Source organism: Arctopsyche grandis, chromosome 12, assembly GCF_051622035.1.
Source record: "Arctopsyche grandis isolate Sample6627 chromosome 12, ASM5162203v2, whole genome shotgun sequence".
In the NCBI taxonomy this organism is placed as follows: Eukaryota; Metazoa; Arthropoda; class Insecta; order Trichoptera; family Hydropsychidae; genus Arctopsyche; species Arctopsyche grandis.
Window position 1 is genome coordinate 21500632 of NC_135366.1, and position 26677 is coordinate 21527308.

General features: G+C 34.2%; 2 protein-coding genes across 17 annotated transcripts in view; one reads left to right on the forward strand and one right to left on the reverse strand.

Annotated features, from left to right (window-relative positions):
* The window catches only part of Rbp6 (RNA-binding protein 6), a 1062622-nt gene that overhangs the window by 450186 nt on the left and 585759 nt on the right, over positions 1 to 26677 (reverse strand). The window lies entirely within an intron of this gene.
* On the forward strand, positions 13486 to 18290 carry LOC143920134 (uncharacterized). Its single transcript, XM_077442851.1, has 3 exons — positions 13486 to 13733; positions 13812 to 14174; positions 18191 to 18290. The coding sequence occupies exons 1-3, from the start codon at positions 13486 to 13488 to the stop codon at positions 18288 to 18290; spliced, it is 711 nt and encodes a 236-aa protein (XP_077298977.1).

Sequence of the window (26677 nt, forward strand, 5' to 3'; positions counted from 1 at the left end):
TTCAAAATAGAAAATATACTGTAATAGTTCGAGCAAGAATCAAACTTATCAAAAGATCATATTTCTTACAATACAAACATTCAAACGATTTATCTTAAAAATGAAAATAATTTGATATATACATAAATATTATAATGCATTTAATAAAATGTCTTAAAACTCGCCGCACTGTAATTGATAGCGAGTAACCAAGACTTATATTTTATTTTATAATTCCAAATATACTGAATGCAGGGTCTTCATATTTTATGTATTCCTCACCACAACCTCTATGATTCGAATTATATCATTACAAAATAAAAACATTGATAAATATCAACAGAAATAATTTTATTCACGTGGAGCCCCGCGTACACGTGCATTTTTGTTCATTAATAAAAACTATTAATTAAGAAATATTTTGTGTTTAAAATAATATAGAACAAAAAACACTATATGGTTCGGTGAATTTTCGTGCGCCAGGAGCCGCGCACGCGGTTTTCGTAGCGGCGGTTATCCTGGCAGCGATTTATTTTTGCGACGTAACCCGTTTTTCGTACTATATACAGTAGTAGGCCGTTCTTAATGGGGCATTGGCTACTTGATTTTTATTCAAAAAATAAGAATCTTGAACAATTATCTTTTGAAAGTTCGCTTAAAATGCTCATTTTTACATTAACGGATTAATTTACACGGTCAATTATGTAGTGTTTTCTATAAATTTGATAATATCAATTTTATTTAAATAGCTTTTAAGGTTACATATGAGCCGTTATATTTGAAAGTGGCATAAGTCCACTTTTCTTCATGTCAAGAAATTATAATATTTTGCGCTAAACGATACTGATGGCCTGTAATACGTATAATCAAATTTCTGAGATTCTGCACGTATCGAATTAAAATAAGTGATAACAATTTGTGAATTAAGTCAAACATAAAAAAGTTCTTTTGGAACTGAAAATTGGACTTCCACCACTTTCAAATATAGCGGCTCACATGTATACATGTGTATGGTGAGAAATAATTCAAGCTTTGCTCAGCCCGGCGAGGTTTATTTTTTAGACTTTTAAAAAGTTGAACAAAGGAAACGTGATTCTTTGTGTGTGCGACACAAGATAGTAACGGACTTGCAATATGCACGCGATGCACTTATGAAATATGCAAGCGATATGAACCGGCTGAAAGAGGCGGTGAAAAGTGTGGTTTGTGCATATTTTTAGGTACCTTTTTTTATTGTCCGCGCGAATACTTATTATCGAAGACAAAAGAGCGGCCATCATACCCTTCTAGTTTGCACAAAACCAAAGCCCCCTCCCTTTATACATACATACATATGTACATACATGTATCTCCGTGTGCTCGAAAACTTTTTTATTACTTTGCTCTGGATAGGGTTGTGGACATGGGCGGCGAGCTTTTTTGGAGGCGAGCCGGCCGTTTTGAAAACAAAAACTTTGTGACAAAAAGCAAAGATCTTATCCCGAACTTTATACGCGCCGGGATGTAATATGCGTTTTCATCGACCATGCATGCACTCGTCTGTTCCGATTGAAATAGTTTTAAATTGTTAACAAATTTATTTTTTAAATAGCAAATGGACCAAAGTGGAAATCACATTACCAGATTTAAAGTTTTATTCTTTTTGTCAGTCACCAGATTAATAAATTATTTTTTTTACAAAAAATTGTCTTACTATGCTAAAAAAAATCCGCTAGCCATGGTGCTGGACGCCAAACGTCTAGTTAAAAATATGTGTGTTTAAATTGAAATAATACCAAATCTGCAAGGTTAATTATTATAATCTAATATATAATTTCGAAAGAGACTTTGTATGTATGTAAGTATGTATGTAAGTATCTTTGGTTGGGAACTTCGTAAACAAAACCAAGTTTCTATGACGACAATTCAATTGGTTGAATCTTATATTTTTTTCGATTCAAATAAATTTAATAAAAAAAACTGAGCGCGGCGCGTACTAAATTCCCTCTCTCTCTCTTACATCTGTGAGGTATTTCTGTTGATATTGATCAATGTTTTAATGTTGTTACTGCATTATTCGAATCATAATGGTTTTGATGAGGAATAAATAAAATATTAAGACCCTGCATTCAGTATATTTGTAGATAAAAAATGAAATGTAAAAATTCCTGGTCACTTGCTATCTATCACAGTGCTGGAAGTTTTAAGGGAGTTTTATTGCTACATGTGTAGGAATTACATTTTCGGGTCTATTCAGAAATAATTATTTTACTGGCCTGGCCTTGGATAAACATACATATGTTTGTATGTTTGTGACTCCAGGTTGATGGTTTCCTATCATAGTTTGCCAATTATTTAATTGATTTCATTGTTAAAACGGTTCTAAACTAATTGGCAACGTATCCTCAGTTTGTGGTTCGTTTTCATTATTAAAAGCATGTAAAGATAGATTTATACTGCCTCTGAAAGGATACGCAGACTCCTTATTCAAAAACAAAAATAAAACAGAGGGTTCGTTTTAATTGTGAAAGCGTTAATGTGCGAAAAGATTATATGAAATAAATTATTCATCGGTTCAATATTAGAAACCCTTATGCTAATTTATTCACCTTCCGCACAATTTTGGCGGAACGTGTCGGATGTGTGCGGAAATGAAAGCGAAATTAGAATATTTGAGAATGTATAAAATTCAAATTACACACATTGAGAGAGAGAGAGAGTGAGGAAGGGGAGGAGAGAGAAGGTGGGTGGGTTTCAGGGTGAGGAAGGGACGGGGCGGCGGATTATAGGGGCTGAACACCGCAATCCAACGTATAGAACTCAATAAACATTGGATTATCATCGTAATGAAATAAAAAATCCTATTACGCACACACAATACGGGCTTTATTCAAATTTCGGAAGCGAACCGCACAAAAAAGTCGGAAAGTTCAATGATGACGACGAGATTATTATTATTTCACCTATTTCTTTTTACGGGGCGGGGGTTAATTGAACGTTTTCACAGAGAGACTTGCACGCCCGGTTTATAGTTGGGGGTTAGTTGAGGTGATGCTGTAATGAAACAGTGTCGAGTAATTGAAGGGGACAATAAGGTTGAACCTTGACCGTTACTGGAGGCTGTTAAAGGTGGATGGATACAAGCCCTCAAATTAAGTGTGCAGCGCGTCAAAGTGTTAATGTAAAATTAGTACTATGGTGTCGTATGTGCAATTGAATTATATTCATACATATTACATTACATATTAATTATATTATCAATTGAATAATACATTCAGTTTTTAAACTGTCCTTTTCAAATAATAAACACGATGTACATATGTATACATAAATGCAACGATTTGTGTCATTGGCGTTTGATGTTCAGTAAATTATGCAATAAAATTAAAATTACTAGAACTTACTTAATAACACCTTCACCTCCATTTAGAAATTTTCTGCTTTAAAATCAAACCGTGAAACCATTTTACGAATACTATTTTGTATGTATTTATTGGAAATATTTTGCCATGACCTAGAAATTTATGAATGCATGTGATTTAATTTATGTATGTATATATTCAAGAAATATTGATCTTATGGAAAAGACATAATTTTCAATACAAACGAAGCCAGAAAAGTTAAAAACTAAACTTCATGAAACTTTTAAATATATTCTATATTTTTTTGAAATCATGTTCATATTCGTTTTCTTTGTCTGTTCTAGACGGGCCTTTAAAATACCATTAGATTTGCTACCGTAAAAACCGTATATTAAAAACTAGCAACATAACTCAGTGGGTAGCGTATAAGCTTAAGAACTAAGGGATCACGAGTTCGATACATGTTGTTGTGTTGCTAGCCAAATCTTAGATATACATATGTTTCCTATCGGAGTTCGCCAATTTGTCTGATTTCATTGTTGAAACGGTTCCTATTTAATTGAGCTGAATAGATAAATGGTAAGCGTGTAATGCTTTCAATTGTGTGGTTCAATACCCGGATGTGCTGTTAGCCAGACCTTGGGATATTTCACTATAAGGCGGTTCGTTTCCTATCAGAGTTTACCAATTTGTCTGTTTTCATTGAAACTGTTCTAAAAAATTGGCAAAATTTGAGTTTACAACATCTTGAATTCGCTGATTTATTAAATACCGCAAATCTGTCCATAGATTTGTCCGCAAATTTCAACGTATCGAATTAAAAAAAATGCAAATTTATCCATAGAAGTCTCTATGATGCTCTGTAAATTTTCGCTATAAATTATTTATCGATGTTTGCAATTGGCCAGGAAGGCGCATTGGGGTTTACTTGTAAGTCTTTCCTGGTATTTATTTATATGTAATAAATAAATTTTTCTTATAAAAAAGTACAAAGTTGGCCATAGTTGTCGCCTTGGGAGCAATCCCGTATTGACGCCATGGTAAAAAAAAATAATTCTATACTGGCATCAGGACCGATCGGAATCGTTTAAAGTACCCGGAACTATCAGAAAAGATTTGAAATATCAAAAAATATTTTTAATTAAAATTCTTTTTCATAGTTTCACAGATAAATTTCACAATTCAGCGCAGAAACTTTCGAATCGCTCCGGAGTTCATATTACTACATACATAGCTATTACATACATACATATAAGGTAGATATGTATGTACATATAGACATTCTCCGGTGTTACTTCTGGTCACCCTGGACAGGTAGGTCTTAAATTGAACGCGGTGGCCGTAAGTTAGACACATGGCCCGGGGCCGAGCAGGGGCGTGCGGCCACGTTAGTTAGGCGCGCTCCCGATAATAACGAACGGGAACAAAGAGTCGGGGGTGGCCAGAGAGGGGTGGCTGGTGAAAGGGAGAGATGGACGGGGAAGACGGAGCTTAATGCCGGCACTTGCCGAGTGGAAGGAAAGTGGATGGCCATAAAATAATTTAGCCGGCGATTTTCGGTTTAGCGCTGCGAAGACGGGGCGGCGATCGTTACTTCTTTATGGGCGCCCCTGCGCAACCGGAACCTTGTACCTCGCTGCACACCGTCTCCTTATTACGAATTGCTTTAAAATTCAAACTGAAAACAAAATTAAAACGCAAACAAACCCACGAGCCCGCCCTTGATGAATGTGCCCTAATGCCTTACGAGACGGCGCTAGTATCCCTCGATTGGTCGCTACTTTTTCATTTGAATAGTTTATCGTATGTAAGCACGTATTCGATTTCATATGTGATTATCGTATTGAGTATTATATTGTTTGATTAACCTTTAAAGCTCATAGGAGTATTACTCACCCCGCTTGACTAATGGCAAAACCATTAGCTAGTGGCAAAAAGTCTAAAAGAGTATTTTTAGATCTATTTCTAACTCATTTTGCAATTGTTTGTAGTTGGTGGACTGAAACGAACATCAGGAAAATACCTCAAATGATAATCTAATAAAATTTGTTACTTATACAGATTTTCATTCTGCTTGAAGTCAAAAGTAAATTTGGTGAAGTTATAAAAAATCATCAATCTTAAAGGATCAGAGAAGCAATTTTTGTACTCAACTGGATTTCAAAATTAAATAAAATTATACTTTCTTGCGAAAAATCTACGCAGTAAGTAAAATAAAAAAAGGGTATTTGAGGTACCTCTCAAGGAGAATCTATCACAAAAAATCTAGAAAAAAAAGAACGAGAATATTTTTAACCTTTACTGTAACGAATAGCGAGTGACCAGGATTTATACTTTATTGTATTTCTCCAAATATATTGAATGCAAAGTCTTCATATTGTATATATTTCTCATAAAAACCTCTATGAATCAAACTATGTCATTACGAAATAAAAACATTGATCAGTATCAACAGAAATAATTACTTTCGTGGGAAAACCCTTGTACTCGTGCCTAACGAATACACATGGATGCTTGGCATCCAACACAGTAGTTAGTGGATTTTTTTAGCACAATAAAGCAAGTGTTAACACTTTGTGTCATTATATGTATTGAATGACTTTTCTAATAATTACTAGGTTTGAATATACATATCTTCACAACTTTTTTGACCTTTTCCAACGTGAAGAATGAAGAATAATATACTGCATTTATTATATACTTTGTTTGTTGTTGATTTTTTATGACAAACTTTATACTTTCAAAAATACAGTTGTCACTAAATAGATAAATATTGTACATACATATGTACATACATATACTGATATATCCCTATTGACCTTTTCCTACATAAATAACGAAGAGTCATATATAGTCTGCATCAATTATATAAATTTATAATTGAGTTTTCTTGGTACATTTGTAAATGATCAAATATATGTACATATATGTAATATTAAAAGTTACTCAAGGTACGCGAGTATCCAAACATTTGCTAAATTAATATATCTTTTGATACAAACTTTTACGTTTAGACATTACAAACATATACACTTGCAAACACTGCGTCGACTAAGGGTAGTATTTAAATAAAATTTGACGGTCGAAACGATTGCATATGAAATTGCGCACGTGGGGCAAAGTGGGTTAGCACGTTGTTAAGGAACGATAATAATCTAGCTGTTGGCGAATCTCGGTATGCAGATGAGCGAGGGTGTGCCTAGAGTGGTTCTGGTTAGCTGCACATACCACCCCATTTCTCCATCCCTCTCAAGCCCATAGCCCAGCATCCCTTCCTCGCTCCTGTGAGAAGTCAGTCGCCTTATCGCACCCCGTCCCTGCACGGCGCTGCACATGCACTCACTCAAAACTGTCAAAGGTCGCCCCAGCCGCCTAGATTATCTCGTTAACGAAAAGACGTATGCGATGGAAATTTTGTAAAATAGTTTGACGCAACATGGTGACACGATTCAGTTCAATTTATAAAAAAGAAGAGCAAAATACTTGTAGTATGCGAAATCAGCTTTCGAAAGTTAAGCTTTCGTTCATATCTTTCTATACATATTATATATGTAAATGCATTAAAATGCAGTATAAATTCAAAAATAATCTATTAAATTTTATTTAAACGTTTTACAGTCCACTGTAGTCACAATTCGTTAGTTTCGAACAGCTTCTAAAGTACCAAGTAGAGCTGGAAATTTTATCACGCGATAAATAGTGGAATGACACCTTAAAAGAAGCGCCCTATACCTACTAAATTCCACCTATTGCCGATGCTAATCGAAAATTTCCGAGTGGTGTCGCTCTTTATGCGTCGATTCCTCATCCAGGGTCGTACATCAGTCTCGGGAAATAGGGTTGAGGGGTGATGGGGGGAGGCAAAGCCGCACATTTGCATCCGTGTGCGCAAACTTTCCTACTTACCCTTTTGCATTTAGACTAAACAAGGTGATAAAACAGGACTGCCACGGGTTTTGTCGCGGCGACACTATCGCAGCATCGCCAGAGGCGCCCCGGGGCGTCTCTTTAGGAAGGGGACGTAGAGGGGAGGGGCGGCTCATTGTGTAGCACAATGCCGCCCTCCTCTCAAGTGGGCGCACCGCCCGAGTGGGCGCTCTAACAAAAGGCATTAAAAAAGTTTTTCACCCGCTCTAGATTATCCCGCGGACAGATTTAAAAATGTGGGCGAGTGAAATGTGGGGGAGGGTGGGTGGGAAAAGGTGACCGTGATTAACATATTATTAAAGGGCGATGAGTCGAGTCGGAGCAGGTGTTGCCGAATGTCAATTTATTATTAAAATATTTTTTCAATTTTAACGAAGTTCGAGCCGTGTCAAAAGTTCGCGACTCACTTTGAGGGGATGTTCGCAAGTGATGAGGTCAACCTTTCAGAAAAAAACTAACTATATTCAAAAAAAAAAGTTCAGTACACGCAAATATATTCTATCCGTATAATAACTAGGTAAATTTTAAAATATGTACATAGATGATACGAAGTATGAAAAAATCGTGCAATAGTATAATATAATAAATAAGCGAAAAACTATACATTTGAATATACATGTTAGTACATATTTAAAAATAGCAACAAATTTAATATGCTCTTCTGCGTAATATTCGCCTCGAGAGTATAGAGGAGGTTTTTCAGATAAACATACATGATAGCTTACAGTCGCTATCCTTGGCTCTATCCTAGTGCTTACCTGTAGGAAACACAAGGTTATAATTCCCTCAAATCACGACGTAGGATATTTGGCGAAACATTTTTATAAATTACTTGTTGGTTTGGTAAACAATTTTCAAATTATTGCAGAATTCAGCTTCAATGTTCCCAGTCAACTCAGATACATTAGCTATCGTAATTTATTCTCTTCATCCGGGGCACGCACCAATTTGATGGTTTTGTCGCTTGTTGCCATGGGCATCATTTTATATGTATACTAATTTGGTTTTTTATTAATATTTTATTTTATTTTTTTCTCATTGTATCTATTTTTATTTAGCCATAGTGACGACTTGGAACTACTCTGTAATATCACTATGGCAAAATTGACCTTCCACGCAAGCCTGAACAGGATAGAGACCTTTTAAATGTGACGTTACCGGATGATGTTAAAGATCTCATGGAAGGAACGTGTGAGGAATGAAACGGTCTTCTTCATAACAAGAGAGAGGTTCTTGATAAGATAAAGTGCCGTAAGATGGAATATTTTGGCCACGTTATTCGCAGCCCCAAATATCACCTTCTACAAACAATCATAGAGGGGAAAATATAAAGCAAACGGTGGCTTGGGAGTAGGGATCCCAAATATTCGTCGACTTCAACTATTCGAATATCGAATAGTAAATCAAGAGCTATTCAAATATTCGAATATATTCGAAAATGAAAAAAAAGGTAATTACATATGTACCAAGCATAAATTTTAATTAATCGTCTTATCATTGAATTCCACCTCGTTTTTACAGCCAATAATAATTTACCAATTTTTTATTTTCTTTATTCATTATGATTTCTTGTAAAAATGTATATTTCGCCGGTGACTTCTTAAATATTCGTGTTATTTTTCTGATGTTTTCTAAAATTTTGTAGAGATTATTATCGATCGGAAAGTGATTTTCTTCAAACATTTCCGTATTTAATGAATACAAATCTGTTCTTCACATGTAGACATTTCATTTTCTTTATTTTCTTCATTTTTATCACAATTATCCCCATTATATATTTAATTTTCTTCATAATCGTCAGCTTCTTCGTTATCACTCTTTTCATGTTGATTTTGTGTATTTAGTTTATAAAAAAATATATACACGAATAATATTCGAATACTCGAATATTCGAATATTCGATTGGGATCCCTACTTGGGAGAAAGAAGCTCTCTTGACTGTGGAACATCAGATCATGGATGGGACTCGGACCCGACAAATTGTTTCGGCTTACCCATGATAGGGCGAAACTCGCACGGGCCATAAACGATGTCTGCCCATGGTATTTAATGCCTACGTCCAAATACGAATTCGGCATTAGAAGAAGAAGAAGACCTTCCACGAGACTATGTCGACTCATTTGATGAAAAAAAACAGACAAACATTCGGTACTAGAAACGCTCAAAGAACCAAATCTAATGTATTGATTTGGGGAACTATATCTACATATGTATGTATACGAATCTAAAAACCCAAAGACAGTTTATTTCCTCTCGGGAGGAGAGCTTAGGCGAGAAGTTTCGCGTCTAGATGCATCTCGTCTCGTAATTAGAGTGTGGCCCCGGAGCGGTCGTCACACGTGCGCCGCGAGAGATTCGTCGCAACACGTGCGCATATTAAGCTCGTACACGCCGTGTTGGCTTTACGATAACAAGAAGCTGCCAGCGCTTACTATTCCAACAAGTAACTCTACATTAAATCACAATTTGATGAATAACACGAGACGTCGGCGTTGAAACAAACCTTCGAGCGACGTCGTTTCTTGTGCAGCGACAGGTCTGGGTAATATCTCGAGTACAATATTGTACTTGCAAACGAATTCAGAACAGAGAAGACAGTTCCGCAGCAAAAAAGTGTTCATAGGAGTCGGGATTGAATTGCGTGTTTGAGTTCTTAAACAAGTTTCAGAAATATATTCACAGTACAGTAGTATCGCACAAGGAAGACTATATGAATGAAGCCAATGGAACTACACAACTCAAAAAGGTAATCTTTTTTATAATTTTAAGTTTACGTTTGTACCATTGTGGCATAACATAACAATAATGGCATTGTCACATGTGGTTTATTGTGCCACTGTGCTTACCATGTTTAATGGCCAAGATTTAGGAAATTTATTTATAAAAAAATTACAAAATAAAGCTATGAGAGGTATTTTGAATGTGGGTAGATTAAAAAGTATAAGAAGTATTTTAGATTAAATGGGATGGATGAGTATTGGAATTAGTTTAAATCTTAGTACATTGTCTTTTGTTTATAAGTTAGATTTTGTCCTTATTTATACTAATTTGTCCTTATTTATACTAGAAATAAGGACAAATTAGTTGTAAGTAGAGTAAGGAAAAAGAAAGTGGGGGGTTTTTTTCACAGGGGTGTGCTCATGTACAATACCCTCCCTAAGTGCATCAGGTCTTCTAAGAACGTGGATGCATTCTTGTGAGGTGCGAGGAAACACCTCTGTGAGGGACATTACATATAAGTTAAACATAAAATTTTAGAGTTATGTAATTAAGAATGTATTTATTAAATTAGCTAAATAGCTAAAATTATATAAATGAATAAAATAAAAAAAAATAACAGGAGTCTCTAATGCGTCACAATATTTGAAAAAATACAGAGAGATGAGGAAAATGACACAGACAAAAAAAAACTCATTTAAAAACAGCAGCAGATAAAAAGTAAAAATATCAAATAATAAAATATAATGCAAAGTAGGGAATGTCTTGCATCTACAGCCAGCACCAATATATAAGAACTAGCCGCAAATAAAAAACATCTCTGAGAGGTCCAAATTTGGAAGACAGAAGATCAAAATTCCAATCATATTCGGGCTCAACAGCAACGTTTTCGTTGAGAAATCGGATATTTTTGGAATAGGAGCCATTCGATAAAGAACTGTGCGGGCAGCAGGTACAACAAAATGATAATGTCTACCACGCACATACATAATTACTAGGGACGTGAAGTAAAAAATGAACAAGTTCAAAATTATTAAAATTCTAGAATGTTTGTCGATAAAATACAAAAAAAAAACAATAACTGTTCATATAATTTAATTCAATAAATTTCAACTGAATTTAAATACTATAAAAACAAAAAAAAATCTTAAAATCAAATAAACGATAATCTAAATATAAATAAAGATATTTGACAAAATCATATAAGGAACAGTAAAAATCTCGAAAGCTCTAAGACAGTTTACGGACAACTGAGCTTTTGACAGGATTTGTCATACTTCTTCCAAATATTTATGTATATAGTAAGTACATATCCCTTTGAGGTTCCTAGCTTTGCGTATAAAGACCATAAAATACATTCTAAAATTGTGTACAAAAGGCAAACAGATCCTGATAGTAGGTTTAAGACTTCAAAGCAATGTAAGAACTTTATGTACCATTAAATGTAGTATATTCATACATATTCGTGAGAAAATCTGACGATGAAGGTATTCACTTCAAATTTAGAGCAGTACGTCAACTACACAGTGTACATATAAATTCATATATACCTACATAAGTACAACTTTGAATGAATAAAATTAATTTACACTCTACAGCGTCTGCGATACGTACAGCCTTAAAGTCACCCTGTGTTACATTCGAAATTCAGTGGCGTAGAGAGAGAGAGAGTGTGGAGTACGTGGCCGACACCTAGCTTTAATCCCACTCAGGCTACATTGTGACTTGTGTGTTCGTCGGGGACTACAACTTGAATTAAATTAAGAACAATATTTACTCGAGGCGTTGAGATAAATGATATTGCACAGTTTAGTTGGGTTTACGACTGGCGTGCGCAACGCGACGCCACTGCTCTCAGACTCAGGGCTGCCTCCACAGAATTATTTATTTTTTCGACGTATCCGTGAGTGTACGTACGAGTGGTAACCACGGCATTAAAATATATCCTCTTCACATATGTGAGACTATTTTTTGCAATGCAATACTGCATCATTGAATAGAGCAGTGGTAGGGGAGCGAAGACTCCGAAGCCGCATGCGGCTCTTTGTACGATAAAGTGCGGCTCCCACCATCGCCAGCTCTTTGCGTAACAATGGAAATATAAAACGATCCCGAGGCGTAATTTAATTCGATGATTTTGCAAAATGTCGATAGTCTTGTCTGTCTGGATAAAGTTGGGGGTTTCCGTTTGAAAAGCGGCCTGCGAGTGACCCGCACTGCCAGAAACTTCGACATCGAAAGTTAACTGCATTCCGTGACGGTTGCACATCACAAACTGCAGCTGGATGCAAGTCGGTGTTTGTGTCGGCCCGAAACGACACTCGTTTCGACCAAATTGCACGGGACCGAGATAAAGCGCAAACTGAAGTGACACATGAAACCCGCGATTAACAACTGGAACCCGTCTATTTGGAGAGCGAGACTGTATAAAACCACTTATTCGACCAATTCAAACTTCAGAAAATGTTAAATTTTAATGGGTGATGCTTGCTTGTTCGTATATAATTCAATGAAAACTAACATATTCAAATATAATATTGCAAATTTTCATTCCGTAATGTAATATTGTAAGTTTTTTTCATTATAATTATTGCATTTATTAACAGTCTTTTCATTACATTTTAAAATTATAAAGTGATTTTTCAATGACATTGAAAGTAAAACTATTATATTAATAAACAAGCGAGTAAATATTCTTATGTATCTCACACCACTTTTAAATTTTCACGGTCTAAATTAAAATAATTTGAGACTTCCAAAAATGTAATAATGCGATAAGACAAACTCCAAACGTTGAAATCATCAAGCTTCTACGGTTTTAATTAAAGCAACATAAAACATTGAGATCAGCAAATCATAAACAAGTTCAAGAGTCAGTACAGTACGAACATAATCAGTTCAGTCAGTACGAGCATAAGCTCATATTATTTTATTAATTCAGTACCTACTTCACCCTCGTCTCCAGTTCAACGTTCCAATTTTAAGTTAAGGTTTCAGATAGTTTTAAATATACAAATAATTCGTTACCTTATTTTGAAAGGGTTGTAACTGCACCTGTTCTAACTTTTAGGAACTTTTTCAAAGTAAAGTGAAGAATTATTTAAAGAGTATTCTTAAAAGTTAAAATAATTTAATAAGATTTAGTGCTTAGACGAATCCTTTCATTTCGCATTACTTGTGTTAGAACTTATTATAAAATTAAAGAAAACTATATAATACAAACAACCCCTAGAACGTGACAATATGCTTGTATGTGCTATCGTTGTGTCTGGACGTGTTAAATCGTTCGCATTCTACCATGGAGGATATTGTTACTATAAGCCAGAGAATACTCGCGGACCTTTCAAAAAAAGGATCTGGTGCCAATGTCCTTACCAAGGACAGGGTGCGATACATCAGCGACGAAATTAAAAATATAGTATCCATCGCACGCGTCGCTTTTAATAACCTGGCCTCGCTAAAAATCGCTGTGGAGTCCCTCCAGACTATCCACACTGATGTCGGTGAAATAAAGAGGATGATGTGTCGTCCCTTTCCAGCAGCTCTGGCTCCAGCTGTTTTTGTTGAACCTACAACTCTGCAATCGGGCGAGGTAACATTACGAGAACTCTCCACACTGTCAACTGAATGTAACAATACTACAGTACATAAACAAACACCTGTCAGATGCCCGTATGACGTTATAGCGGCATCCTCTACCGTTTCACCTCCGCCTTATTCAGCTTCAACTTCACTCGCGTCTGCTTTAGCTTCAGCATCTACTCCTGGGTGTGCTACTGTTTCTGCTTCTACTGTTTCTGTTTCTGCTTCTCCTCCTTCTCCTATAAAACCTGCGAAATCTTACAGTCAGGTCGCAGCGCTATCTTCTACTGCTTCACCTCTGCCATCTTCATCTTCAGCTACACTTACATCAGCTTCTGCTTCAACATCTGATTATGTTCCTGTCTCTTGTGCTCCTGCTTCTGCTTCTACTGTAGATCCTTCAAATTCGTTCAGTCAGGTCGCTGGGACTTCTTCCGGGAGACTGCCATACACTCGTGGATCTGGAGCACCTGATAAAACTTTACAGGTGGCCACTATTCCGAAATTGAAGAATGTACACGTTTTTAATTTGGCAAATAACTGCACTTGTGATACTGTGAAACAGTTCATATTAAATAAAATTAAAAATAAAAGAATCAACGTTTCTCAGGTTGCTAAAACTGACATGTGCTCGTCATTTAAAATTAGTGTAGATACTGAAACTTTTAATATAATTATCAATCCTGAATTTTGGCCTATGGGTACTGGCATAAGAGAATGGTTATTTCTCAAAAAAATCTCTTCGAAACCGATTGCCCAAACCCGTGACCCGTAACATTAAACTTTATTATCAAAATGTGCGGGGTTTAAATACAAAACTCAAGGAATTCTACAACAACGCCGCTTCTAGATCTATTGACGTCCTTGCTATTACTGAAACATGGCTAAACTCATCTGTACATGATGCCGAAGTACTTGACAGCAGTTTCAATATATATCGCCATGATAGATCTGCCAGAGGTGGTGGTGTTCTTCTAGCAGTTAAAAATACAAATATTATTTCGGTTGAAAGACTTTGTCATCTTGAGGACATTCATGAATGTGTATGGCTAAAACTAAGATTTGTTAACATTCCTTTTTTTATATACATATGTACTATTTATTTTCCACCAAGATCTCCACCAAATATTTATAAGCGATTTTTTGATTTAATTATATCTAATTATTCACATTTAAGTAATGGTCGCATTTTTATATCTGGAGATTTTAATCTGAATTCTTCTAACTGTTTTCCTGATGACCTTAATTTTTTTATATCTTTATTCAACTTAAAACAAATTAATACTATTCGAAACTATTTTAATAATTCCATGTTGGATTTTCTATTAACAAATTTAGATTGTCAGAATATTATTATTTCAAATTCAGTTGATTCCTTGGTTCCTGAAGACAGCTATCATCCTGCTCTTGATATTCATTTAAAATTAACTATAACTTATTCCTCACTTCGTTTAATAAATAACTGTCTTAATACCTTTGTCATAAATGGATGGTTATTTACAAATGTTGATTTCAAATATTTAAATGATATTCTTTGTAATTGTCAATGGGAGCGAGTTTTTGAGTGCAAAGATGTTAATTTGGCCCTCTCTAATTTCTATGACATTATATATTCTATTTTTAATGATTGTTTTCGGTTGAAAGGATTAGTGACGAGTAAAAGGATTTATCCGCCTTGGTTTACTAAAGAAATTATTAATCTCTTAAAAAGTAAATATCAAACACATAAACTCTGGAAGAAATCGAGCAATCCTCTTATCTTAAATAATTTCCGTATTTTACGTACGGAAATTAAGAAATTAATTAATAATGCATATAATGTTTATGTAGCTGATTGTGAAAGTTCCATAGTTAAAAACCCTAAGAAATTCTGGAACTTCTTTAATTCTAAACGTGTAAATCGTGTAAAGTCGACCATTATGTACAATGATTCTGGATTGTTAGAGGGTGATCAAAACATTGCTAATGGATTTGCCGACTTTTTTAAATCAGTTTTCAATAATCCTACTGATTCCATGGAACCTACCAATGACTCGGAATTTACTTTCCCCACTTTAGCGATTAATCATCTTGACTCTTCCGATCTGAAATATGGCTTTCTAAAGTTAAAAAATATTTATTCTTCCGGTCCTGACTCCATCCCTAATTACATCCTAAAAGGATGTGAGGTTAGTCTCTTAGAACCTTTAAAATTCATTTTTAATTTAATTCTAAGGAACTCTTCATTCCCCAATTTATGGAAATGCTCTAAAGTAACTCCTATTCATAAGAAGGACGATAAATCTTGTGTAAGGAACTACAGACCAATAACTATCTTGTCAGCGCCAGCCAAAATGTTTGAGGTAATATTACACAGATACATTTTTAATCACTTTCAAAGTATGCTCATTGATCAGCAGCATGGCTTTCGTCCGGCCAGATCAGCCATTACCAACTTGTTATGTTTCTCTAATGACATAACCAGCACTTTGGATTGTAATAATCAAATGGATGTAATATATACTGATTTTGAGAAGGCGTTTGATAAAGTTGATCATAAAATTTTGGTTAGTAAATTAAGTTTTATTGGATTTACTTATAATCTTGTTGGTCTTTTTATTTCTTATTTACAGGATCGACGTCAATTCGTTAAGTTTGGGAGTTGCTTTTCTTATGAGTATGTTGCCACTTCTGGGATTCCCCAAGGATCAAATCTTGGCCCTTTATTATTCCTAATATTTATCAACGATATTCAATCTTCTATTCACCATTCTAAATTTTTATTATATGCGGATGACTTAAAAATCTATAAGAGAATAATTGATTTACCTGACGCTCTTTATTTGCAAGAGGATTTGAATTCTATTTATGAATGGGCTAATGTTAATAAACTTCCCTTCAATATCCTAAAGTGTCGGGTCATTTCTTACTCTCGTTCTCGTTCTCCTATTAAATATCCGTATAAATTTCATGATTCTCTTCTTCAGAGAGAATTATTTATATCTGATCTGGGAATAGTCTTCGAAAATAGTTGGAGTTTCAACATTCACATTGAGAATATCTGTGATAGGGCAACAAAAATCCTTGGATTCGTAATCCGTAATTCGTCCGAACTAGGGCTCACTGCCATTCGTCTCTTATATTGTACATTAGTTCGCAGTGTGCTCGAGTTTGGCTCCATTATATGGTCTCCCTATCAACTTCGTTACTCTCTAATGTTGGAACGAGTCCAAAGGAAATTCCTTAGATTTTTATATCTGAAGACATTTGGATTTTATCCATATCTGTTCCCTAGTGCCTTTGTCTTGGGATCTTTGGGTTTCAACTCCCTGGCAAAGAGAAGAGATTTATTTCTTGGGAAACATTTCGTAAAATTACTTAGAGGAGAGATTCACAATCCCACTATCCTGGAGAAACTAAAATTCTGGGCCCCGGAAAATCGTAGAGTTTTAAGAAAACATGATATATTTTTACCAATTAGGGCTAAATCAAACGTGCTCATGAACTCCCCCCTCTCGAGAGCTGTTCGACTCCTTAACTTACTGGCACATTACTTGGACCTATTCGATGCCGGTTATGTTGAGTTGGTGGAACACATCCTAAATAGCACGATATAAATTTTTCAATCTTATTTCTTTGTTTTTATTTTGTGTACATATTTTTTACTTGATTTTTATTATTTTTTTATGATGTTTTTTTTTTATTTATGATTTTTATTATTTTCTTATGTTTTTTTTTATTTATGATTTTTATTATTTTTTTTATGATGTTTTTTTTGTAATTTTTATGATTTTTATTATTTGTATTAAAATCACATTAACGCTTTGGGGCAACCTGTCAAGTCTCTGTGGTATTGATTTTTTAAAATAAATAAATAAATAAATAAATAAATATGTACATATGTATGCTTCTACATAAGTATTTTTTAACTTTTACGGAAAATATACTCAATCGATCGGAAAATATCGATCGAATCAGTTAAAATCTCTAGATCAAAATTTTTTGGAATCACAAATTTTCATCTATTGATGCTACATATATATATATATATATATATATATATATATATATATATATATATATATATATATATATATATATATATATATATATATATATATATATATATATATATATATATATATATATATATATATATATATATATATATATATATATATATATATAAATGGAATAAAAAATAGCACCATAATACTTATTAAAACAGCAGATTTGCATAAAAGTCAGAGAAAAACTTCCTTAAAATTACAAAAAAAATAAAATACAAAAGCAAATTCAAGCTCAAACCTCCTTTAGGCTACATTTGAACAACGACATATATATATATATATATATACATATATACATATATATATATATATATATATATATATATATATATATATATATATATATATATATATATATATATATATATATATATATATATATATATATATATATATATATATATATATATATATATATATATATATATATATATATATATATATATATATATATATATATATATAAATGGAATAAAAAATAGCACCATAATACTTATTAAAACAGCAGATTTGCATAAAAGTCAGAGAAAAACTTCCTTAAAATTACAAAAAAAATAAAATACAAAAGCAAATTCAAGCTCAAACCTCCTTTAGGCTACATTTGAACAACGACCAACAAAAAAAATCCATGATTCAAACTTTATCGCACGAGTTAAATGAAATAAATATCAATTCAGTGCGTGAACAACGATAAATATACATAAAATAGGGAGAGATTACGGGAAGAGGAGCGCGAGCGAGGGATGGGGCGGGGGACGGGTCGGAAAAGTGTTGTGAAAAGTAACAAAGAGTGAGACGGTAAGGCCGACGCAGGAGACAAAAGGGGAAATATGCGACCGGGGGATATACGCGAAAATGTATATTTATGTACACGTGAAATATCGTCGTTCCGGATGGGAATGTACAACGTATTCGGAGACCTATCCCTCCCCCCTCAGTATTCCCAGGGAAAAGCGAAGGAAAAAACGGGGTTACAAATGATCCCGCCGGGTTTTAAAGGTCACTTCGCCGCGAACTCTCGGGAATATGTGTCAAGATCAAGGGTATCCAGAAAGGCGTCCGAGAGCCAAGTTTGGCTGCCAACACATATTTTATGGGTTTTTCATTGCGACCGATTCGGATTATTTCAACCGACGATGCTGGTTAATGGACCGTCGTGTGTGCAATCTTTCCCCATCCGACTGCTCTCCCTTCGGCACATCATTCGAATGTGTCTGCTTTTATTATCTCCATCGTCATAACTTACTGAGAGCTCTCCGGTTACTAGTTGCGTAAAACGCGATGATAAATAAGAAAGTGGATGTTGTGAATTTTTACTTTTTTTTCGGACGCCCACGACAACGAATGAATGTTTCAAATGTCCAGGTAGGACGGGAGAAAGTGTGGGATGTCTTATATTAAATTTTCTTATTATCTTAGAGTGAAAAAAAAAGTTTTTTGTCCGAGACACAAAAATTCATTTCAAGTAACTCGGTTTGTTACTTAATAATTTAATTGTAAAATTTTCAAATGAAAATGAAACATGGAAAGTTGGTTGAAAAATTTGTGCTGGTTTTGTATAATCGGAAAATTTATATTAAAACGAATAGCAGATATTTTTTTGCACGTAAAAAAGATAGACGTAAAAAAAAATTAGTACAGAAAAATAATTCATAATAAAAAAAAATAACGAAAAACGTTCATTTACACTTGCCACACCGTGATGGATAGCGAGTGACTAGGACTTGTATTTTATTTTAGTTCTTCGAATATACTGAATGCAGGGTCCTTATATTTTATGTATTCCTCATCAAAACCCTTATGATTTGATTTATAAAATTATGAAATTAAAACCTTGATCAATATGAACAGAAATAATTATTTTCGTGCAGAAATAATTATTAGTCACTTGTGCGCGTGCCTCACATATGCGAAATTCAGTACGCGCCGCGCTCAACGGTCAGTGTGTGAATGCTATCCACCTTGGAATGAGCATTTATTTAATATAATTCAACGTTTAATACACGATAAAATTATGTTTATAGCTAATTATAATAATTAACCTCGCAGGTTTGCATTATTTTGACTTAAAACACAAATTTTTAGCTGGAAAAAATCCAAACAGTCCAAACATCCAAATTTTACTTGATATATTTTATAATTCATGCTTTTTAATGTAATATATAAAAATAATGTTGCACCCGTTGATATTTCAAAGCGTGGTTTTAGAAAGGAGATTCATCAACCACACCCGAGGCTATTGTTGCTAGCAGTTTCAACATGTACAGCCCTTTCAGTCAATTCGCTCATTCTGTACCCCATTTTTGATAATTACAATATTTATTTTTTAAATCTGCATAAAGGCATACATACAAACATCCCTCGTGTTTTTATAAATATATGTAACTAGTGGTGCTACCTGGCTTCGCCCGGTAAATAAAAATTTAATGAAAACCAAGAAGAAAAAGTCGTTTTTTTATAAAATTTATTATTTAAATCGAAAAAAACGACTGGCCAATCACAAACGTCTTTGACTAATCGGACCCAATCAGAAACAACTTTGACGACAACCAATCAGAACCAAATTACAGACGCTTTCGTTTTATATACATATATAAGTTTTATATATAAGATATTATATCTTTAAGCAAACTTCTTGGTGAATTTCTGAAGTAATTTCTTAGTTAAATAGATAAATGAACATTTATTAATAGATTTAAATTTTTTAATAAATGTTTTTTTAGGTAACGTTTTTCAATTAAGATTATTTTAGATACATACATACATATGTATATGCAGTGGCGTAGCCAGGAAAAAAGGCAAAATAAGTTATATAATTTATATTTAATTAATATAAAATCACAACATATAAAAATAAAGTAAATACGTAATAAAAATATAGTATGAACAAAATTCAAATAAAATAAAACGCGTTGTATACGATATTTTATCTCCAACGTAATGGCAGACGATACATTAACGTATATTGATGACCAAAATGAGCAATATGGCAAAGTATGAAAACGATCGGATAAGAGATAAAAATGACCACTAACACGAAAGCCATGTGAAATGCAAAGGAGGTATGTAATAAAAATAATGAATACTTTAAAAAATTACGAAATTCACAGATCCAATCTTCGCGTCTTTATTGTAAACATATCATATATTTTTCCTGCACTAACATTTATATCCCTATGAATATTTAATAAAGCAAGTAGTGTGGAAAAGCTCCGTTCACTTGTGGCTGTTGTCAGAATTTGCTAGAATTAAAATTTATTATATTTGCTAGAATTTAAATTTATTATATTTGCTAGAATTAAAATTTATTATATTTGCTAGTCTAAAAGTTGCTAGAATTTTTAGAAGAATGTAAATATTGGGGAATATTGAAGGATTGCAAATTGCAATTGCATCTAGTGCGTTTTTTGGTCGATTTTCACTAGTACTTATACATATATTGTCATCACATTTCCAACTCTCCAGTTTGAATGCAAGGCCCACAAAATATAAATATCTTGGTTGTAAAATTCCCCCAAAGTCTTTTTATTATTTTTTAAAACACTTGATGGTTGAAAGCTTTTTCCATCAGGAAGCAAACATTGGAAATTTTCAAGTATATGTTTATATCCTAAAAATCTGTCATGGATTTGTGATAAAAAACTATCCAAAAATGGTACAAACGATCAATTGCGACAGGAGTGGGATATTTTGCCGCCGACCACGATCCGCCAAGGGGGGGGGGGTCCAGATCCCCCGGACTCCCCCCTTCGCTACGTCACTGTGTATATGTATGTTCATATGTAATTAGAACCTTGTCAGACAGGTGCCACTGATTCTCATATACAGGGCTCGTGATGAAAAAGGCACTGACAAAAATGATTTTCCTTTTACTTACCACTTTTCGATACTGAACATACAGTATATGTATTTCATATTATATAGCACGTACCAATATTTTATTTTACAACTTCGGGAAGACTTCATTTACTGTGTAATAAAAATATGAATTTTCACAGTACGCCAATACCTGCCCAACATTTAGACGAGCATAGGAATACATTAATTTTCCGATTAATTTTCCAACAATCCCCCAAATTATGCACACAGCAAACACCTCCGAGTACGGCACAATCGGTCAAGTCTAAACACATTCGAACACAAATACCCAAAAGCAAACCTCCCCTAACGGACAGTGCGCAGTGAACAGTACGTCCGGTTTGAGCACACATACATACATAGACATGTGGATTCGAACGCACGTACCGGTCACCGTCGAACCGGTCGGTAAACCCGGTTCGATGGCAATCACGTGCATAATTCATCCTACGGTCGTAATAATAATTGAATATGCAGCTCGCGGCCGGACCCAAGACGTGGACCGTTGCACCTTGAATGGTGCGCCGGATTATAAATCACAACGGCGACTAATGCCGGAGCGACAGACGCTCGACTTCCGGTTCCGGAACGGCGAAGCTGGACGTTCCGCATATTCGACATTTCTCAGGTGCTACTACGACTGCCGTCCTCGAACGCTTCCTTCGAGTCTCGTTTCATATCACAAAGTGAGGCAGAGATATCCGAAGACTTTTAAAATTAAATTTTATATTTCAAATTCCTTTATTATATTTCATAAACGACCGTCCGGCGTTGCAAGGCATTGCCAGGCTTCATCGCAAAAAAAACACACCACCAACCTCTACTAATATTCAACTACGGTCACATTTGATTACTATTAAATACAATATTTAGTACGCATACAAGTATTGTGATCCATAATAAACGGAAGTTTTTGTAATAAATAGTATTCAGCTTTTGGAGAGAAAAGAAACCAATCCTTATTGATAATTGTTCAACTCCTCAGTTTATGAAATTTAATCATAAATATAATTAAAATTTCAAAGACAAGGAATCAAGAGGAAAAGTTTATGGTTCCAGTAAGACTATCCATATAACCAAAGCTTCTCTGGCTGCAGTTCAAGCGCTCCCTAATCGGCTAATTTTACGCTTTGGTGATGTCCCCTGACCTGCCATGGCCTATCTGACCTGACCTTTCCACGTGTGATATTTATTTGTAGAGCTATCTTAAAGCAAAAATGTACAAAGGAAAGCCATGCACACTGGAATAACTGAAAACCACAATTAAAATCAAATCTAACAAATCAACGAAGAAACACTGGAAAGAGTGTATCAAGACGTGTATTCGTAAAAACGGCCATTATTTAAATGATGCTATTTTTCGCACATCAACATTTCAAAGTAGCATAATATTAGATTTATTTATGTTTCAATAAATATTTTATGTGTAACCATCCGTTATACGTGGACCACCCATATAAGTTGAAGGGTTGATATAATGTAAAGCGTGAAGATATTGAAATACGAATGGGCGAGTTAGGTAACTAGATGAATGCAAGAAGTGCTGGAATGGTACCTGAGAGAAGGCAAAATAATTCCAGGAAGGTCACAGAGGAGCTGGGTGGATGAAATCAAAAAAATGTGCCAGATGAAATGCATGAGAGTTGCTCAAATCAGAGACAGATGAAAACGGGTTGGAGGGGCTTTCATCCAGCAGTGGATGGCGAATGGCTGTAAATGATGGCGATGGTGAAAGCTGTGGCTATGAAACGTAGACATACATATAATACGTACATTTGGTATACTATTTCAAGGTATTTCAACTCATGGACAAAGGACAGAAATCATAGATTTTTCTCTCGCATTGTAAAAATACTTTAATTTTAAAATAAACATTTAATACAGCAATAATGATGCATTATAGCAATAATAATAATAAGTTTGATGACTCAAAATCAGTCAGCAGTATACAAACATATGTATATTTTGTTCATTTCAATACTATTCACAACGAAAATGTACAAAACGATGTTGAAAGCAATGAAATTTTATAAAATAGCAACTGTGTAATGTTCAGATTGTGAAGAACAATTTATTCAAGAAAATACCTCACGAGCGATATAAAATGTTTATGAAACTGTATCTGGAAACGTTCAAGTATTGAAATAGACCATAAAGAATGAAGACTATGTATGTAAGCAGAAATATTTCAAGTTATAAACGAATCTCAACGACAATCTTCAATACCGCCTTAAGAACTGAGGGAAATAAGTGTTTTTTTTTTATATATAATCTACATAATTTATTTACATACATAAGTATACACGTAGTCTTAAACTTTACGAATTTATTTCCTTATAAATTGAGAAGTATATAAAAGTCATAGTGTATATATGTAAAAGGACAGTCAATGTTTTTAACTTCTTGCAAGTGTAGTAGATTTTTATCAAACCAATTAAACGATTCTATATTACATATATTTATTACTATAAATATATAATTAGATAAATATGTATGTACTTATATGTATATTATTTGCGTACATACATATATTGACGTCATAAATGTATGTATATATATACTTTGAACTATTGAACTATTTTTAAAACATAACTACTGAAAATATTCAAAAAATCATTAAAACGTGCATACATATAAAGCGTACTTAAAGAGCACACATTTTAATAAGTTTGACTCTTAAATAAAAGTTCAAACAGGAAAGATTCTTGTATATATGTACATACATATATAGTATTCAGGGGTAATCGTTTGAAGCGGATTAGAGGTAGAGCCATGCAACATATCCCACATCACCAATTCAGGGTGAGAGTGGGTGGACGGATGCATATCGTTACAGCCAATTGGTCTTAATAACGATCGGATTAATTGTGCTCGGATTTGTATGGAACAGGGTTGGGGGGAGGGGGTAGATTTCATTGAATTTCAGGGGGAAACATGTGACAATCGGCCGACGGACAGACGGACTGACGTTCGCGTAATGACTGCGTTTAATTAGGCCCGGCCCGGTCGAGGCCTTAATGAACAAACAAGGCAAATAATGAGAGAGTTATTAGGGGGGTTGGGGGAGGTGGCACAGGTGGCCTAAGCTGCCAATTAGGCCGCAGACTCGACCGCGAATTTGCATATCTGCTCGAGGATTGCGAGATTCCGCGACGAGTTTCGCAATTTCGTACTACGCCGCGGTTGTTGTTCGGTGTGGGTTTTGCTCGAAAGCCTTTAAGCTTCAAACCGTAAAAAAAAATTATGTCTAGTAATTTTTGGTATCGTTATTTACAAAATCGCACCCAAATGGTAGCGCTTTCTGAAAAGTAAACTATGCAGATGTAAACATCTGTTGTGGTATAAAATTAATATTTGATTGAAACGTACAAATTAGACGTGACATGTATATTCTTTGAATAAAAGTATTTATAACTATTAAGACATTAAATTTTGGCTGAAAATTTTACTAAAGAGTCCATGCGAACCAAATATTTACAACGAATGCGTCTCCAATAGTCGACTAATTTTGTTCATTTGCTTTAAAAAAATCTTCTGTTGTCTTGTTGGAGGCTATTTATGAATATTTGAATACTAGTGATGACAGGAACTATTCTTTATTATTCAAAAGTGTCGATCGATTCTGAAAAATATGTACCGACAAAGCTTCTAAAATTTTTCGATTGGCTTTCCAATTGCTTTTTTTATCACATGTTCATGATTCGAATATGTGAATCAAAAAAAAAATAGTTTCAGTACAATTTGTCAAACAAAATTAGCAAAAATCAAAATCAAAAAGACCACGTTTTTTATTTATTTTTGCTAATTGAATAACATACACGTAGGGATTAGGGATCCCAAATATTCGAATATATTCGAATATCGAATAATAGCTTTAAATTATTTATTTGTAGTTTTAAGAAGTTCAATATATTATTAAAATTTTAAGAGAATCATTATCCGGAACATCAAATAGAACTAAATGTGCTGTAGATTGAAAATAAAAAGATAAGTTCATATAAAAAGTATTCGAATATTCGGATTTGGGATCCCTACTAGGGATGCCAAATTATTTCACTTTTTAGTAACTGGGTAGCACGAGTACCTAAATTACTAAGAATTGATAGATACAATAATAGAAAGTAAAAAAAAAAATACACCATGAAACTTTCAAACTATTCCCCAAGCAGGTTCTCGTACTAAAATACTTAATTAAAAATTTTAGTGACTTAGCATCCCTCTATACACACGAATACCTTCAAATCTTTCACATACCATAATTTGACCAACAAACAAAGTATGTACATACATACAACATACAGACTAATACAAATATATTGCTAATAAATGTATGATCTAATTTAAAAAGAAAAACGCTATTTGATCTCAAAAAATAAATTAGAATCAATCGTACAGTATAAAAATTAGAGTTAGATTCACAAATCATAGTAAAGAAACATGGCACAGTACAGTTAAAAATAGGAAATTTAACACCATTCATTAGGAAGGATGTGACGTATGATAATAACATAAAAAATATTAAAAATTTAACGATTTAGAACAATTATAAACCCCTATACATGATACGCACAATGAGCGACTTGGCATTGGATTATTATATTCATAATTCTAATTTGTGCCAAGTGACGCCACCGCACAAGCAGACCTTTGTCTGTAGAACTTCACCCCTCAACACTTCCTACCACCCCCTGGGCCGCCTTAAGAGCCACCAAAAGCCGAATAAATATCAAATATTGAAATTGTAGACGCGGTGGGGCGCCCCTGTTTGCCGTCTTACCTTCATTATTGAATTATGCCCGTCGTCGTAGCGAGAGCGCGCATAAATCTAAACGCCCATACTTTCCCGAGCAAAACTGCTACAACAAATAATTAAAGGTCAATTCAATACCGAACAAATAATCGGAACTTGCTACGGGCTGCCTACTATGATGCGTACAACTATTGTACGACAAAAACCGAAACTGTTTACCCGAGATCGAGCGGCGTAGAGTAGACACAGAGCAAGAGAGAGCGAGAGAGAAGAGACCGTATTTTACATATAATGCGGTCCTGTGTGCCGTAGAAATTAACAACTAATGCGTATGATAAATAATACGGGACCTCTGCGAGCTTTATAAATTATTCCTACTGGATTTGACACTAAATTTGCGGCGGCGATGTCGTAATGGTTTCCGCAGAAACAATTACGGCCACCCACCCCCCGAAAATTGGTATTACAAAAAC

Coding starts and splice junctions, on each gene's coding strand:
- LOC143920134 (XM_077442851.1), top strand. CDS start 13,486: ATGTGTCGTCCCTTTCCAGCAGCTCTGGCTCCAGCTGTTTTTGTTGAA. Junction 13,734..13,811: donor GCTTCAGCATCTACTCCTGG/GTGTGCTACTGT, acceptor GAAATCTTACAG/TCAGGTCGCAGCGCTATCTT. Junction 14,175..18,190: donor CAGGTTGCTAAAACTGACAT/GTGCTCGTCATT, acceptor AACCTCCTTTAG/GCTACATTTGAACAACGACC.